The following is a 16685-nucleotide window of genomic DNA, read 5'->3' on the forward strand; positions in this document are numbered from 1 at the left end:
TCACATCCCCCACAATGACTAAATTCAAGTCTCCTGGAGTAGAGTCAAGACATCTGAATTTTAATCAGTTTTTCCTGGACACCTCAATGGAGAATTAGTATTGTAAAAGTTGGTTTAGACAATTTGTCCACGACTAATGGACCCATCACAGAAATGAACCTTTTGGGGAGGTTCTCAAACTTTTGATGTTGATGGCAAAGGAAAAAAAGTCAATTTCCTCAAACCCAAGGCTGGCATATTTTTTGGACCACCATCAGGCACCCCTAGGCTTGATGCCTGCCAAACCTGAGCCAGTGAAATCTCTGGGACTCTCCTAAGGCATCTGGTTAGGTGACAGAAGGAAGATGCTTGAATCTCCTTGCCTGAAGATCTTTAAGAACAGGAGAGACACCTGTCTGAGTGGCGTAGGAGGAAGTAGAGGGAAGAGTGCTGTCAGTCATACACTGCCATTCTCTGCACACACCAGAGACTATCTTTTGACAATTTATTTAGGTGTAGTTGGCAGGGAAGGTGCTGGGACAGATGGACTTTCTAGACAGCGGTATGCCTTAGAGGCCATGAAGGCGGGATATGTTTAGGGATCTAGGATCTGAGAGGCATAGACTGCACATTCATGATCCTCCTTTGAGCTTTTCCAAATACTCAGACTGCTTTTTCCTGGCCATGACCTTGAATTTCAATTGATTTCCCAAATGCACACATTGAAGGCTATGCAAGTCCTTAACCAAACCACTAACATTTGATCAAGCTAGTTCATTGCAAATGGTGAGGACAGATTCTTCACTACCATTTAAATAGATCTTGGGGTTTGTAAGATCTTAGAGATGACCTGGTCTGACTCAGCACATGATGAATTCCCAGTCAGTGGTTGTTATAGGAACACCTGGAGGCTGGACTTCTAGTAGCTCAGACAAATGTGGAACAGCTTTTTCCTGATGAATTAAAAATCTACCTTCTAGTAATTCCCAGTGACTCTTTGTTCTACCTCTAATGCCTTTTGTAAGGCCACATGTAAGTCTTTACATGTGACAGATTTTGAAGTATTTGAAAGGCACTTACTATATTCTCCCAAGTCTTCTCATTTTTAGCTCTGGTCCTAAGCAAAGAGAAAATAAGTATTGAGTCCTGCATCCAGGTGGAGGAAGGTAAGATCCTAAAGGGCCAAGAGGAACTTACTATAATGGGTTCTTCTACTAGCTATAGTTTTCAAAGTCTCCAACGTAATTGAACATCTCTGGGTACCTTGAAGCATAACAAAGTGTCTACTATTTGGGTTTTTGCCATTGTTCGTTTATTCAATACTTACAGATCTAGCAAGTGTGGTGGTAGACACTGAGGATATCACAGTAAACAAGCTTGGCATGGTGCCTGTCCTCATGGAAATTTCAGTCTCGTGGAGAAAGCAAACAGCTGAAAAAAGACAAAGGCATTTATGCTACAGTGTGATAGGCACTATGGTAGCATAAGCTCAGGGTGGATCTTCAGGCAAAGCTTCTCAGAGAAAGTGACTCTGAAGGATGAGGAAGAGGAAGCCTGCTGAACAGGGAGGGAAGAATATACCAAAGACAATTGGTGCTGAGGAAGATGGCCCATAAGTAGGACCCATCATTTGACTGTAGAACATGTAGTGTGCCGAGAGAGTCTGGATGGAATTTAATGGCAAATATGAAGGGGGTGTGCCAGCATCCATGCAGCTTTGGATCATACAGAAAGAGTGAGCTGTGGACCAGTAGTGGGGTTCTTGGATGAGAATTATCCCTTATTTCCTTTTTTAAAGATTTTTCTATTTATTTGAGAGAGAGAGAGCATGCACATGTGAATGAGTGGGGCAGGGGAAGGGGCAGACGGAGAAGGAAGGAGAGAATCTCAAGCAGACTCCTCGCTGAGCATGGAGCCTGATGTGAGGCTCCATCTCATGACCCTGAGATCATGACCTGAGCTGAAATCAAGAGCCAGAGACTCAACTGACTGAGCCACACAGGCACCCTCATTTCTTTTTGATCCAGTTTGGAGGACCCCACAGTAGGCTTGGGCCAAGTGTTCTAGGTTTGGTTCTAGGGCTGAGAAGTGGCTGGGAAAGCGATGTGTAGGCTGTGGGTATCAGTGGGACACCGGTTTAGCTATGGAATTTGCATACATGATGTCATTTAAAGGGAGACAGGATGGCCCTACTCTACAAATCTCCCCTTTAAACTGTCTGAACATCTTCACTCTGTTGAACTAATTTAAAAAAACAGCAGCATTTTGAGTTTCATTTGTGTTAATGAGTTTAGTTGGTGAGAGGGTATTCATCCCACCCCCTTGGTGAACTTATATTATGAGCAACTTTATCTTCTGATTCCCTACTAAAATCAGCAGCCTTGAGGAGATGGGAATTTGATGGAAGGAGGAGCACTGGGGCTGAGTGAGGATTCCTAGGGCATGGAGGCAGACTACAGGGGCTAGGCATTGACCCTGCAAGAGTGCTGGGAGTTGGTTCAGTGAGTCCGAGAAGAAGCCCAGCAACTTCCAGGCAGGGTCTCAGTCTCAGTTCTTCTGGAGATATCTTCTCTGACCCTTCCTTCCCACTTCCCTGTTCTCCCCTCAGCCCCCGATGCCCCCTACACCCACTGGAAGCAGACTGTCTTCTACTTGGAAGATTACCTCACTGTCCGGAGAGGGGAGGAAATCTATGGGACCATATCCATGAAGCCAAATGCCAAAAATGTTGTGAGTACTGAGGCAGTCTCTGCCTGGGCTGGGGTCAGAGAGAGAAAGGTACCCATGGAACTGACTCCTGGGAGCTCCCAGGACCCCCTCACCCAGGTGCCCAGGTGCCTTGTGTACAACCAGACAAGGTCCCAGGGGAGGAGCAGTTAGAAAGCCAGGTTTAGATCTGACTGGGTGTTGTTGAAGGCCTCTAGCCGTGGCACCTTAAAACTCAAGGGTGATAGATTTTTCCATAGACCCCACTCTGGACTCTGAGCCTTGAGGACAGCTTCCAATTCTTCATCAGAGGGGCTTTGAACACAGAGGCGGTTGTCGTGGGTTTCAGCTCATTTAGAACAAGCCCAGCCAGGAAATAGCAGCTTCTGGTGGCCTGGAAGATATTCAGTTCACATTTCTTCAGTGGGGCCTGGGGGGTTGGGGATCGTGTGATTCTTTTTGAGTAACCGCGGGTGCAAACATGTGTGTTGAAAGAGTCTAGAGAATGCTTTGAGGGTTGTGCCACAGAAGACTCAACACCCTACTCTGTTTTCTCTCAGGATAAAATCAGAGGGAACATTTCTATATTATAACAGGAAGGGTTTAGGTTAGAAATCAAAGAACTTCCTGTGAGGATAATGAGACACCAGAATAGATTCCTGAGGGCTGTTCGTGGGAACCCCTTGGCTAGAAAACCTTAGAAACACGGTAGTTACCCATCCCTCTGCCTGCAGGAGTGGGTGGTGCCTGCGTTGCTACCGCACTAATGCCGGGACCCTTTGCTCCTTCTTTGCAGCGAGACCTCGATTTCACGGTAGATTTGGATTTTAAGGGACAGCTGTGTGAAACATCTGTATCTAATGACTACAAAATGCGTTAGCACATGTGGGAAGCTGCAGAGAGCGAGCAAGAAGAGAAACTCTTACCTCGATCTGCGGCTCTGTCACAAGGAATACCGTTTGCAGGACTACACACTCGAAAACCAGAGTTTTAAATTCTGCCTTGAAGATTGGTGAACTCACCAGGGCTCCCGTGAGCCCTGCCACTGGACAGAGAGCCTCCAGCTCCTCAGCTCTGCTCTGGGAGCCCTTCACAGAGGCTTTGTTGTCGCCGACAAAGAGCAACCTCCAGTGCTGTGGCTGGGACCCCGAGGATGGAAAAGTACACATGTATACCCGTTGTCCTCCTTAACTGTGAACCTCCGGAACTTCCAAGTTTTGCATGCTGCAGGCATCTAGGACAGATTGCTTCACTAGAACCTGGAGACATAGTGTCTTTGATAGCATAAGCCAGATTACCTATCTGTGAGGTGGTGTGTGCGTGTGTGTGTGCGCGTGCGTGTGCGTGTGTGTACGTGCACAGCATATATATTAGTTTCTTTACCCACAATACCTGTATATGGGTATATTTCTGTGTTCATTCAGGGTGTGTGTGTGTGTGTGTGTGTGTGTGTGTGTGTGCGTGCGTGCGTGTGCGTAGAATATCTATTACTCTCAGAGGAGATTCTGTTGCTTTCAAATAGGAATTTGTTTTGTGATTAGTTCTCCCCCTTCCCCACCCCCTACAGATGTTAAGCAACTATGAAATGTTCTCTGTACTAGCTCTGGTCTCCTTTTGACTAGACTGTGGCTCTGAACCCTGAGCATAGTACCACGCACTCTGTTGGCACTCAATAAATGCACATGAGAGCGAAGCGATGGCCTGGCTGTGTTGCTGGTGTTCTGGGGTGGGAGGCTTCGGAGGACAACAGAGGCCACACTGGAATTGAAGATCAAAGGAGCAACAGATGCTGCTCCCAGCTCCCAGAAGGCAGCTCATGGTAGAAGCAGCCATGAAGTCACGACTGGTCCAACGGCACATTCCCTGCAAACTCTTGGGGTGGGAAAAGGGACTTACCGGTGAGGTGTGGAGATGTGAGCTAACCAAGGGTGCTTTGTGTGTGTGTGTATTTTTTTATTGGAGTTCGATTTGCCAACATATAGTATAACACCCATATGCTCATCCCGTAGGTGCCCCCCTCAGTGCCCGTCACCCAGTCACCCCATCCCCCTACCCACCTCCCCTTCCAATACCCCTTGTTCATTTCCCAGAGTTAGGAGTCTCTCGTGTTTTGTCACCCTCTCTGATTTTTCCCACTCATTTTCTCTCCTTTCCCCTATAATCCCTTTCACTATTTTTTATATTCCCCATATGAGTGAGACCATATGATGATTGTCCTTCTCTGACTGACTTACTTCACTCAGCATAATACCCTCCAGTTCCAATCACGTCGAAACAAATGGTAGGTATTCGTCATTTCTAATGGCTGAAGAATATTTCACTGTATACATAGACCATTCATCTTTCTTTATCCATTCATCTGTCGATGGACACCGAGGCTCCTTCCATAGTGTGGCTATTGTGAACATGGCTGCTATAAACATTGGGGTGCAGGTGTCTCGGCTTTTCACTGCATCTGTATCTTTGGGGTAAATCCCCAGCAGTGCATATAGGGTAGCTCTATTTTTAACTCTTTGAGGAACCCCCACACAGTTTTCCAGAGTGGCTGCACCATTCACATTCCCACCAACAGTGCAAGAGGGTTGCCCCTTCTCCAACATTGTTGTTTTCTGTCTTGTTAATTTCCCCCATTCTCACTGGGGTGAGGTGGTATCTCATCGTGGTATTGATTTGTATTTCCCTGATGGCAAGTGATGTGGAGCATTTTCTCATGTGCTAGTTGGCCATGTGTATGTCTTCTTCTTCTTTTTTTTTTTTAATTTTTATTTATTTATGATAGTCACACAGTGAGAGAGAGAGAGGCAGAGACACAGGCAGAGGGAGAAGCAGGCTCCATGCATCGGGAGCCCGACGTGGGATTCGATCCCGGGTCTCCAGGATCGCGCCCTGGGCCAAAGGCAGGCGCCAAACCGCTGCGCCACCCAGGGATCCCTGTCTTCTTCTTTTTTTTTAAGTTTTTTTTTAATTTATTCATGAGAGACACAGAGAGAGAGAGAGGCAGAGACACAGGCAGAGGGAGAAGTAGGCTCCATGTAGGGAGCCCAATGTCGGACCCAATCCCAGGACTCCAGGATCATGCCCTGGGCAGAAGGTAAACACTAAACTGCTGAGCCATCCAGGGATCTCCCATGAGTATGTCTTCTTTGGTGAAATGTCATGGTTCTTGTTTTCTCTTTCGTTGATATGATCTATCACATTGATTGTTTTAGGAGTGTTGAACCAACCTTGCATCCTGGGGATAAATCCCACTTGGTCATGGTGAATAATCTTAATGTACTGTTGGATCCTATTGGCTAGTATCTTGTTGAGAATTTTTGCATCTGTGTTCATCAGGGATATTGGTCTATAATTCTCCTTTTTGGTGGGATCTTTGTCTGGTTTTGGAATTAAGGTGTTGCTAGCCTCACAAAATGAGTTTGGAAGTATTCCATCATTTTCTATCCTTTGGAACAGCTTTAGTAGAATAGGTATTATTTCTTCCTTAAAAGTTTGATAGAATTCCCCTGGGAAGCCATCTGGCCCTGGACTTTGTGTCTTGGGAGGGTTTTGATGACTGCTTCAATTTCTTCTCTGGTTATTGGCCTGTTCAGGTTTTCTATTTCTTCCTGTTCCAGCTTTGGTAATCTGTGGTTTTCCAGAAATGCATCCATTTCTTCGAGATTGCCTAATTTATTGGTGTAGAGCTGCTCATAATATGTTTTTAAAATCGTTTGTATTTCCTTGGTATTGGTTGTGATCTCTCCTCTTTCATTCATGATTTTATTAATTTGAGTCTTTTTTCTTTTTAATAAGGCTGGCTAATGGTTTATCTATCTTATTAATTCTTTCAAAGAACGAACTCCTGGTTTTGTTGATCTGTTCCACAGTTCTTCTGGTCTCTATTTCATTGAGTTCTGCTCAGATCTTTATTATCTCTCTTCTTCTGCTTGGTGTAGGTTTTATTTGCTGTTCTTTCTCCAGTTCCTTTAGGTGGGAGGTTAGCTTGTGTATTTGGGTTTTTTCCAATTTTTTGAGGGATGCTTGTATGGCGATGTATTTCCCTCTTAGGACAGCTTTTGCTGTATCCCAAAGATTTTGAACAGTTGTATCTTCATTTTCATTAGTTTCCATTAGTTTCTCTTTAATTCTTCTCTAATTTCCTGGTTGACTCATTCATCTTTTAGTAGGATGTTCTTTAACTTCCACGTGTTTGAGTTTCTTCCAAATTTCTTCTTGTGATTGAGTTCTAGTTTCAAAACATTGTGGTCTGAAAATATGCAGGGCATAATCCCAATCTCTTGGTATCAGCTAAAACCTGATTTGTGACTCAGTATGTGGTCTATTCTGGAAAAAGTTCCATGTGCACCAAGAGTGCTTTAGAAGAGAAGGCTACATGTAGCCTGGAGGGAGACCACGCTCAGGAACAGGAGATTCTCTGTGATATGCATCCTGCTCGGAGGGCCTGGAGAAAGCAGGCAATGGAGGTCTTGGGTCCCTCCCTGGGAAGAGACTGGGGCAGGGTAGGAGTGGAAGGCCAGTGGGGGGATTGTCCTTGTCCAGGGTGCTGAGAGTTTGCAGGACCGCATGGTCTTGTCCCTGCTCCCTCACCCCTGACCAGTGGCTGGCCTGACCTGTCACCCTCTGTGCTAACAGGAGGTCATCCACCTTGAATGGAGCCTTCTTACTGAGCCCAGGGAGACACTGGGTCCTAGGACAGTTCTCCAGGTTCCTCCTGCAGCTCTTTCTCCCAGCATGTTTGGTAAATCTCCAATGCTCTCACTTTCTTCAGCCCTGCCACCTCTCAGATTCTAGATTCTGGCTCCATTGTGGAGAGGGCAGAACCAGATGAGGGATTTAAGTGGCTGGGAATGATAACCTAGGGGAAAGACAGGTCTTACCTGTGGGCAGGGACCCAGACCTAGCTGCCTTGAAGATTCAATTGCCAAGGAGCCTGAGGGTCTGCCTTTTTGCTATATGGGAAGGAACAGGGCCAGGCTCCTGGGTCATGGAGGTGTAAGCTTACCTCTGCCTTCCATGCCCCGTGGACCTTGGGCAAGTCACATCACTTTCTTTATCACCACTGAGGAAAGGGAGCTGGATTAGGTGAATGTTTTCTACACCGTGTCCTGGGGAGCCCTAGGGCTTGGAGGGAAGTGCCAGGGTCAAGTTGGGCAGAACTCTGGGTTTCCGTCTCTCCAGAATAAAACAAACAAGGAAATCCAATTCTTTCCTTGTCTGTTTTAATTTTCTTTGGGAAAAGGACTGTATTACTAAAGATAAAAATGAGGGATGCCTGGGTGGCTCAGTGGTTGAGCATCTAGCTTCAGCTCAGGTCATGATCCCAGAGTCCTGGGATCAAGTCCCACATCAGGCTCCCCTCAGGAAGCCTGCTTCTCTCTCTGCCTGTGTCTCTGCCTCTCTGTGTGTCTCTCATGAATAACTAAATAAAATCTTTTAAAAAGTAAATAAAAATGAAATAAAGAAATGAAAAGGAACCAAGAAAACCAAACACCTCTGAAAATGATGTACTGAGGTGACCCCAGAGTCCTCCTGGCCCTAATACTCTGAGGTCAGTGTTATCTTGGACTTTATCTCTTTCCTTCTCTCCTGCTGTGAATCCTGTGCAATTTCACCAAGAGCTGCTGCCAAGTAGCATTTGGGTCTCGGCTGGGTGCCCATCATTTGGCCCAGAACCACATTTCTCACTGACCTGCATCTTTATGCTATCTCTTGCCCGCATTGGCTCCAAAATATTCTCTCTGGGACCATCATCAGTCAGAAAGGGGGACAGGCTCCGTGGGCAGATGTGTGTGTGTGTGTGTGGGGGGGTCTTTGCTTAGCTTTTAAAGGGGGCCTCCTGAAGGCACACACAGCTCTGTGGTTGTTCCATTTGGCAGGCAAAGTGAATTTCAGTCCCCACTGCCCCTTGGTCTGGTGCTGTAGTATAGTGCAAAAACTATACAACGGGGCTCAGAGGCTCAGAGAAAAGCTGTGCTGGACCCCTTAGAGCCCATGTTTGTTTCCTTCAGTCAAAGGCTGTCTTGTGTTCCAATTTGGAGCCAATCATGCTTTCCATTGGTGACCTGTCAGCAAAACTTGTAGCCTCAGTCCAAGCACGGTAACCAGATAGATCTCCGTAGGATGGGAAATACACTGTACTTTGCCAGGTATGGTGAAGTGTCTTGATTTGGTTTGGGTTTGGGTTATGCTTTAGCTTCTGAGATAGGTAATCTCATCTGTGTCATCTCCCCTGATATCCCAGGTGCTGGGAAGGAAGAAGGGCCATTTAGAGATAGTGGGTAGAGCTGAGCAGGCCCCAGATGGGGCAGAGGCAGAAGAGCCCTTGGCTTGGCTGTGGGTGGGGTGTCCTGGGGCTGGCAGTGCCCTTGTGAAGGATCAGTGACTCCAGCAGCAATAGCCTTTACTATAACATACTTGTTGGCTTCCCCAGAGTCCGGGGAGTGAGGGCAGAGGCAACCCCACCCATTCTGTAGGGGAGGCCCACTGAGGCCCCGGAAGGAGGAGTGGAGTTGTAACAGAGTTGGACCATGACCACAGTCCCGCCCAGTGGCCCCTCCACTCCCCATGCTGATCCCTCTGAACCCAGGTCTGGAGGCCACTCGTATCTGGAGATACGTACAGCAAGCATCATGTAATGCTTTTCATCCACATGTGTTAGACGAGAAGGACAGGAAAACTTGAGGAGACAGCAGTGGATGTATTAGGAGAGGGAAGGGGGCTGGAGAAGGACTTAGGGGTGGAGGCTTCCCCAGAGGGCATTTGAGGGAAACTCATCAGTGGGTTTTCACTGCGGTGGCATTTGGGGAACCTCTACATTCTGCCTTTCCTTGGGCAGGGAGCCCAGCCAAGCTTATGGAGGATCCCACCCATGGTCAATGGGGTAAAATCATACATTGGTAGCCAACCAGGATGTGACCCCCACTTCACCAGTTGCTCTAAGCATTTGGGGCCTGCAGGCCTCCCAGACATCCCTGGGGCCCAGGGGACAACTGAGCCGAGCAGAGGCCATGGGTCTCTCCAGCCACCGAGGAAGAAGGTCATCCCTGCAGCTTACCCCAGCCCCGGGTCTCCAGCTTCTGCCACGCCATTCGCGCTGCTCCTGGGCTGCAGGGCTGGAGCCTAGAGAGGCACAGCAGTCCCTTCCTCCTGCCCACTGAAATGCTCTAGTGGGAACTGTAATTTCCTTCTGATTTGGTAGAAAATAAGCAATATCTGCCTGGAGCATGTTCTGAATAGAAGTCGGTGTGTGAGATGAGGTCTTGGCATGACAGTAGAGATGCTGTAAAGATGACTTCACTTGTGAAAGCCTTTCTGTCTCTGACTCTGCTTTTTTTTTTTTCTTTTTAAAAAGACTGTAAAAAACCTATGAGTGGCACTCCTGTCTCTCTTCTTCCCTTCTTCCTCTTTGGGGGAACTTCTCCATTCCATTCCTAGTACTTCTTCCCAGATCCACAGCCACAGCCACAGGGTCTCTGGTGATCTTATTTGGACTCTTCTACCTGAATCACTCTGAGGACCATTGCATGTATGGTCTCTCTTCCCCACTAGAATGTAGGCTCCAAGGACAGGAACCGGCTTCTCTCTACCTCCTTGAACAGCATCAGGGTGCAGGTGGGAGGAGACAGGGTGACAGCTGGCCAGCTTGACTTCATGGAATGTGTCCAGGAGCCTTTCTAGGACTACCAGGCTCCTGTCTCTTCTATCTGTGGCCCTGGAGGCATGCTGACATTTTCCTTGCTTTTGTAAAAGCCACCCCGTGGAGCTATCTTCCTTGTGCCAGACCCTCTCTGCTCCCCTGTCTCTATAGCGTTCATCTCCTCTGGGTACCATAGTTGACACCTTATGTTGAGGCCCAGCCTGAATCCAGACCTCTGTAACAAAGTGAAATTAAGAAAGACATCTTGGCCCATTCTTGTGCCTTGGATCGATCAGTCACCTGGCTAAGAGTTTGTCCTTGGCTTAATGGCCAGCTGTGACCATGGGGTGATCTCCTTTCTTTAACCTTTGGTCTCACATACTAGGGGAACTCTGTCTTGTTCTCATACCCTATCCCACCCCTGCCACTGCACAGAGGTCCCCCACCCTGGAGCCCTCTTCCTGAAGACAGATTTTTCTGGGTCCCTGCCTGGAATCTTGAATAGCATCACTCTGCATACCTGGCTTCTGAGTGCAACCCCACCGATGTGGCACTTAACTTATCTTAGAACCTTGGGCTGCCACATGCTGTGCCCAACCCCTGGCCTGTGGTCTTGGGACTGCAAGGATAAGCCTGCTTGAGGTTGGGTGATCTCCTCACACCTGTGTAACCACAATGAATTTCCTGGCTCCATGTCTAGAGCCTCCCAGGCTGCCTTGAGCCCAATGCCTTAGAAGCAATGAGCTCATATTCAGCTAAGGCTCAGACATAACATGTTCAAGGATCAGAAGTTTGGCCAACAGCACTTATTGGATACTTAATGAGTTCCAGGCCCTGAGCTGACCAATGGCATGCAGCAGAGCCAGCAGGCATCACCCTACCCTCATGGCCTCACTCTCGGTTGTCAGTCTCTGGGCAGGCTGGGCTCACTCCTGCCCCCAAACTGAGAAATGAAGTCCCTCGGCCACGTTTCTAACCAGCGTGTTCTACCCTATCCCACCATATCCAGAACCTGAGTGCAGCTCAGAACACAAGCTGTGTCAGGGTGAGTGGTGAGGTATTGGCCTCCTTAGCATCTCTCCTTCATTAAGCCTATGAAACAGGAAGAAAATATGCCTGAATTGCCCTGGTATCTATGAATTCCGTAGAAGGGCCCAGTCTGTCATAATCAGAGAATGACACCCCGGAAGGAGGCCATTTATCACAGCAGAAGTGAAAAGGGTCTTTCCCAAATACTGGACTCTAGCTCACACCTCAGCCTCGGCAAACTGAGCAGAAGGAACTCCTGGGCTGCTGGGTCACTTGACCCAGGCCCCGCAGTCCCCCTTTCGAAAAGGCAGCATCAGTCACTGGACAGCTCTGCCACAGGCTGTGAGGATTGGAGCCACAGACTGAGGCAAACCCCAGTGACGCCACTTACTAACTGTGACTTTGGGCAGGTCCCTCCACATCCACAAGACTTAAAAAGAGATGACCTGGATGAAATGAGATAAACATAAAGCATCTCTGGAACCAGTAACACACGATCGCAATTCCGGTTATATTTGCTATTTTAATGATATTTCTGTCCTGCATTCTAACTCCATTATTGAGAAGCATACCTGGATGCCAGTGCCTGAACCTGTGGGCTTCTGAGGGTCCTGGCGGGTGCAGGATCTGCTGTCAGAGCCACGGTCAGCAGCCAGCAAGGCCCCAGGACAGCAGGCCTGTCACTGCAGGTGACACACACATAGAGTTTCTACCAAAAGCCCTGGGCTAAAGTGGCCTGCTTGGTGGCTCCTGTTCATTAGCTCTTTAAAGGCCTCACAAGTGGTTTGTGGAGATCTCCCAAGCCTGCATCAGGAAGTGACTGACACCAACAAATGTGTGTCCCTCCATTAGAACTAAAAGATCCTCAATTAACGAGATGCCATAGCCCCACCTAGGGCACTCTGGGCAGGGCCTCCCCTTCCGGCTTTGTCCACCTGCATTTCAAAATGTAAGGACTTCCCAGGTACATCAAGACTGAGCCTAGAGTCTACATCCAGGGCCTGGTTTGCATCCCGCGGAGAAGAGCAGTAGCAAACCAAAATGTTCGCTTTACTCTGGAATCCAACACATGCTGCTTTTCCTAGAAGACTTTCCCTCTAGTGGTATTTGGTTTTGATAAATAATGTATTGAGTTTGTGTGCTCAGAGCATCTATTCTGTTTGATGGCCAGGGTTAGTGGCTTGGAAACACGTTCTGGGCCTGGCAAGAGGGATGAGGTGGGGACCTGGCTGGGAACCTCATCTGGACTGCAATAACCACATAAATGCTTACATGAGAGTTATCTGGCTCCACTTAATAGGAAATAACCAGCCACCTCTCCATTGTCACAAATTGACATTAATGTGTCTGAGGCACATGCCACTGTGGTATTGTGAGTCAGAGGGCGTTAGAAGTACAGAACAATAGCAATCCCTTTCTGTGCCCAGAGCAAGGATTGAGCCTCCCAAGAGAGCTTCTGTGCAGAAAGACAAGAGCAAAGCCCAGAGATGCAGAAATACTGTGTTGCACACCCTGCCACATGGTCTAGGATTAGCATGTCATCACAAAACATGGAGGATCTATTTGGGAGCAGGAGGGCATGCCCTCCCCCCTGTTGTCTGGAGACAGGGCGTGGCTTTCAGATCAAGCATGGGATGCTACTTCATCTGCAGCACCAGGCCTGTAGTTACAGTCCCATTGGAACGAGAAGAGCAAAGTGAGTAGTCTTACCTAACTTCCTCCCTTCTGTAGATATTTCTTGAGTCCCTCACTTGGAGCAGACTCTACGGTAGTCACTGGGAACACAGGAATAAACAAAACTAGTGTGCGTGCCCTCTTGGAATTTACAGGCTAAGGGAGGAGCAGAGCCTAAATAAAAATGATAAATATGAGGAAAGAGGAAAGGCAGAGGCTGAGGAAGTAAGAGCACTAGGAAATCAAGAGAGCTTCTCGGGGGATGCCTGGGGGGTTCAGTCGGTTAAGACCTCCAACTATTGATTTCGGCTCAGGTCATGATCTCAGGGTCATGGGATCAAGCCCCATGTCACTCAATGGGGAATCTACTTTCTCTCTTTCTCTCTCTTTCTTTCTCTCTCTTTCTTTCTGCCCCTCCCCCCATTGCACTCCTCTCTCTCTCTCTCTCTCTCTCTCTGAAATAAATAAATCTTTAAAAAAGAGAGTCTCTCTGAAGATACAACTTTAATAGGAATTCACAAAAGCAGAAACAGAGGGGTGAGGCAAAGGAGGGAGAAGATGGGGAAGCATCTGTGCCAAGGCCCAGCCCAAAGGTGGCCACAGTGTGACACATTTGAAAAAGAGGGGCACCTGCACGGCTCAGTGGTTGAGCATCTGCCTTTGGCTCAGGTCATGATCTTGGAGTCCTAGGATAGAGTCCCCCATCAGGCTTCCTGCAGGGAGCCTGCTTCTTCCTCTGCCTGTGTCTCTGCCACTCTCATGAATAGATAATAAAATCCTAAAAAAAAAAAAAAAAAAAAGAAAGGAAGAAAGAAGAAAAGAAAGAAAGAAAAAAGAAGAAGAAGAAGAAGAAGAAGAAGAAGAAGAAAGAAAGAAAGAAAGAAAGAAAGAAAGAAAGAAAGAAAGAAAGAAGAAAAAGAGGAGCAGAGAAGAACAAAGACCAGGGCCAGGGCATAGCAGTGAGAAGATACAGCTACGGCCCACGGTCAAGGGCCTTGGGAGGCACAGTGTCAGGGAGATACTTGCCTTGGGCACTGAGAAGCCACTGAGGGTTTAATCAGGAAAGTGACAGGACAATATTTGCCCACGACACATGCTCACAATTTAATGAGCTCAAGTTGGCAGTCCTTTACTCTGGAATCCGGTAATAGACTTAACCTAATGCCTGCTTCAGAAAACCACAGACAACCATAGACAAGGTCAACATAAATCCAGCAGGGCCTCCAGGAGCCACGAGTGGAGGGTGGAGATTGAGGCTTCTCTAGAATGCCGCTGTGGAAAATGGCTTGAATACAAATTGCTTCATTGTAGGAATGCCTTGTTCACCATTCAGTGATCTACAAAGGAGCAATTTGTGCAACTCTGAGATTATTTGCATTATCCTTTCTGGTGTCATGTCATACTGCTCTCCTCACAAGGCTGGCTTCCCCTCGGCTCAGAGGATGTAATTGTCTGGGAGGCAGAAGGTGGTTGGTAGGGTTGGTATAAGGCTGGCTCTATATCTCTGGATGGTTCTCCTGTCTCTGAGCCCCAGGCATCTGTTTCCAGGGAAGCATAATGCTCAGCATCGCTTTTAACTCACAGACGGATTCTTGAAGGCTCTTTCAGAGGCTTCGTGGGTCATAATGGGTTTCTGATATTATGACAATTGCTTTCTGGCCATGCTTGGTTAGCTCAGTTGGATACAGCATTGTGCTCAAAGCCAAAGACGCAGGCTTCACAGATTCACCACTCAGTTTCATGGTCATGGATGATGCCTTGAACTCCAGCCAGCCTTGGAGAGAAACAGACCTGGGGCTGAAGTGTGACTCCTGCAGCCAGTGGCTCTGAGGCCTGCTGAGTTACTGGGAGTCTTTGTTACTATGTGAATTCTTCCTCTGTTCAATGCGGATGAGACTAATGCCATTCTTCAGGGTCGTTGCAAGTGTCAGATGAGGTAGTCTGAGATGTCCTGCTGACTCACCCCACACAGCCTGCAGCATGTGGCAGCTGCTTATAAACGGTAGCTCCCTGTTCTTGGAACTGAGGGCCCCAGATGAGAACAAGCAGGTGACTCTGGGCTCTCTTAGGGAGGAAGGGAAGGAGAAACAACTCCAAGTAGAGTCTCTGCCCACAGTAGATGGAAATGCTTGCTTTCTGGGGCCAAAGAGAGAAGGCACATGATCCTGTTGCTTGGAAGCAATTCTGAAGGCGGTTTTGCAGATGCCTGGATTAGAGACACCCTGTGAGGTCAGAGCAAAGCCAGGGTTTGGGGAAACCTGAGGTCATTCAACATGACTCAGGCCCCAGGCTGCCAGCTGTGTGGAGCAGAGTTGGACCAGGAGCTCATACCTGGCCATGATGGTGGGAGGCTGCCCACGGTCCTGAGGACCTGTAGTCACTAGGGAACAGAGGAACCTGGGCTATACTGGAATGTGGATTCTGGAGCTAGGACCCCAATTCTCCGTCTCCTGGCTGAGTAACCCCAGGCAAAGGAGCTAGCCTCTCTCTGCCTCAGTTTCCTTGACCTGTAAACTGGCAGTACTATCTTCCTCAGAGGAAGCGGTAAGGATTCAATGAGAACTGTGCCCGGTGTGGAAAATTAACAAGGCAGGAAACCACAAATGTTGGAGAGGATGTGGAGAAAGGGGAACCCTCCTGCACTGTTGGTGGGAATGTGAACTGGTGCAGCCACTCTGGAATACTGTGTGGAGGTTCCTCAAAGAGTTAAAAATAGACCTGCCCTACGACCCAGCAATTGCACTGTTGGGGAATTACCCCCAAAGATACAGATGCAATGAAACACCTGCACCCCGATGTTTCTAGCAGCCATGTCCACAATAGCCAAACTGTGGAAGGAGCCTCGGTGTCCATCGAAAGATGAATGGATAAAGAAGATGTGGTTTATGTATACAATGGGATATTACTCAGCCATTAGAAACGACAAATACCCACCATTTGCTTCAACGTGGTTGGAACTGGAGGGTATTATGCTGAGTGAAGTAAGTCAATCGGAGAAGGACAAACAGTGTATGTTCTCATTCATTTGTGGAATATGAATAATAGTGAAAGGGAATAAAGGGGAAAGGAGAAAAAATGTGTGGGAAATATCAGAAAGGGAGACAGAACCTGAGAGACTCTGGGAACGAACTAGGGGTAGGGGAAGGGGAGGTGGGCGGGGGGTGGGGGTGACTGGGTGACAGGCACTGAGGGGGGCACTTGATGGGATGAACACTGGGTGTTATTCTGTATGTTGGCAAATTGAACACCAATAAAAAATAATTTATAAAAAAAAATAACTGTGCCCGGGATGCAGTCAACATGGTGTATTTTCACTATTATTGCTATGATTACAGGCTAAGGCTCTGACTTATGCCAGGCTCTGATTGTCTCCAGGACCTGGACATGTTGGCCTCTGAGAACCTCACCAGTGTGAACCACACTCCCTGCATCTCTGGGCAACTTTCTGTGCCTACACCTATGATTCTGTATTACCAGAATCTGTTTTTGTGTCTGTTCCCCTCGCCCCGAGACTGCAATCTCCTAGAGGGAAATTTCTATAGCTAATTCATGTTTATGTTTCAATGTTGAGTACAGTCCCATGGCCCATCATAGACACTGGATAAATATTTGCCAAAGGAGCAGATGACATGCTGCCATGACACTCCTGCTGGTTGCCAGT

At 47.8% G+C, this 16685-nt stretch overlaps 1 protein-coding gene across 1 annotated transcript in view; it reads left to right on the forward strand.

Annotated features, from left to right (window-relative positions):
* The window catches only part of PRMT8 (protein arginine methyltransferase 8), a 92933-nt gene extending 88575 nt beyond the window's left edge, over positions 1 to 4358 (forward strand). Inside the window, exons 9-10 of the mRNA XM_055315565.1 lie at positions 2588 to 2709; positions 3482 to 4358. Of these exons, the coding sequence (XP_055171540.1) occupies positions 2588 to 2709; positions 3482 to 3565 (206 nt within the window). The 3' untranslated portion in view covers positions 3566 to 4358. The remainder of the gene's footprint in view (positions 1 to 2587; positions 2710 to 3481) is intronic.
* The last annotated feature ends 12327 nt before the right edge of the window (positions 4359 to 16685 follow it).

Source organism: Nyctereutes procyonoides, unplaced genomic scaffold (genome assembly GCF_905146905.1).
Source record: "Nyctereutes procyonoides isolate TBG_1078 unplaced genomic scaffold, NYPRO_anot_genome, whole genome shotgun sequence".
NCBI lineage: Eukaryota > Metazoa > Chordata > Mammalia > Carnivora > Canidae > Nyctereutes > Nyctereutes procyonoides.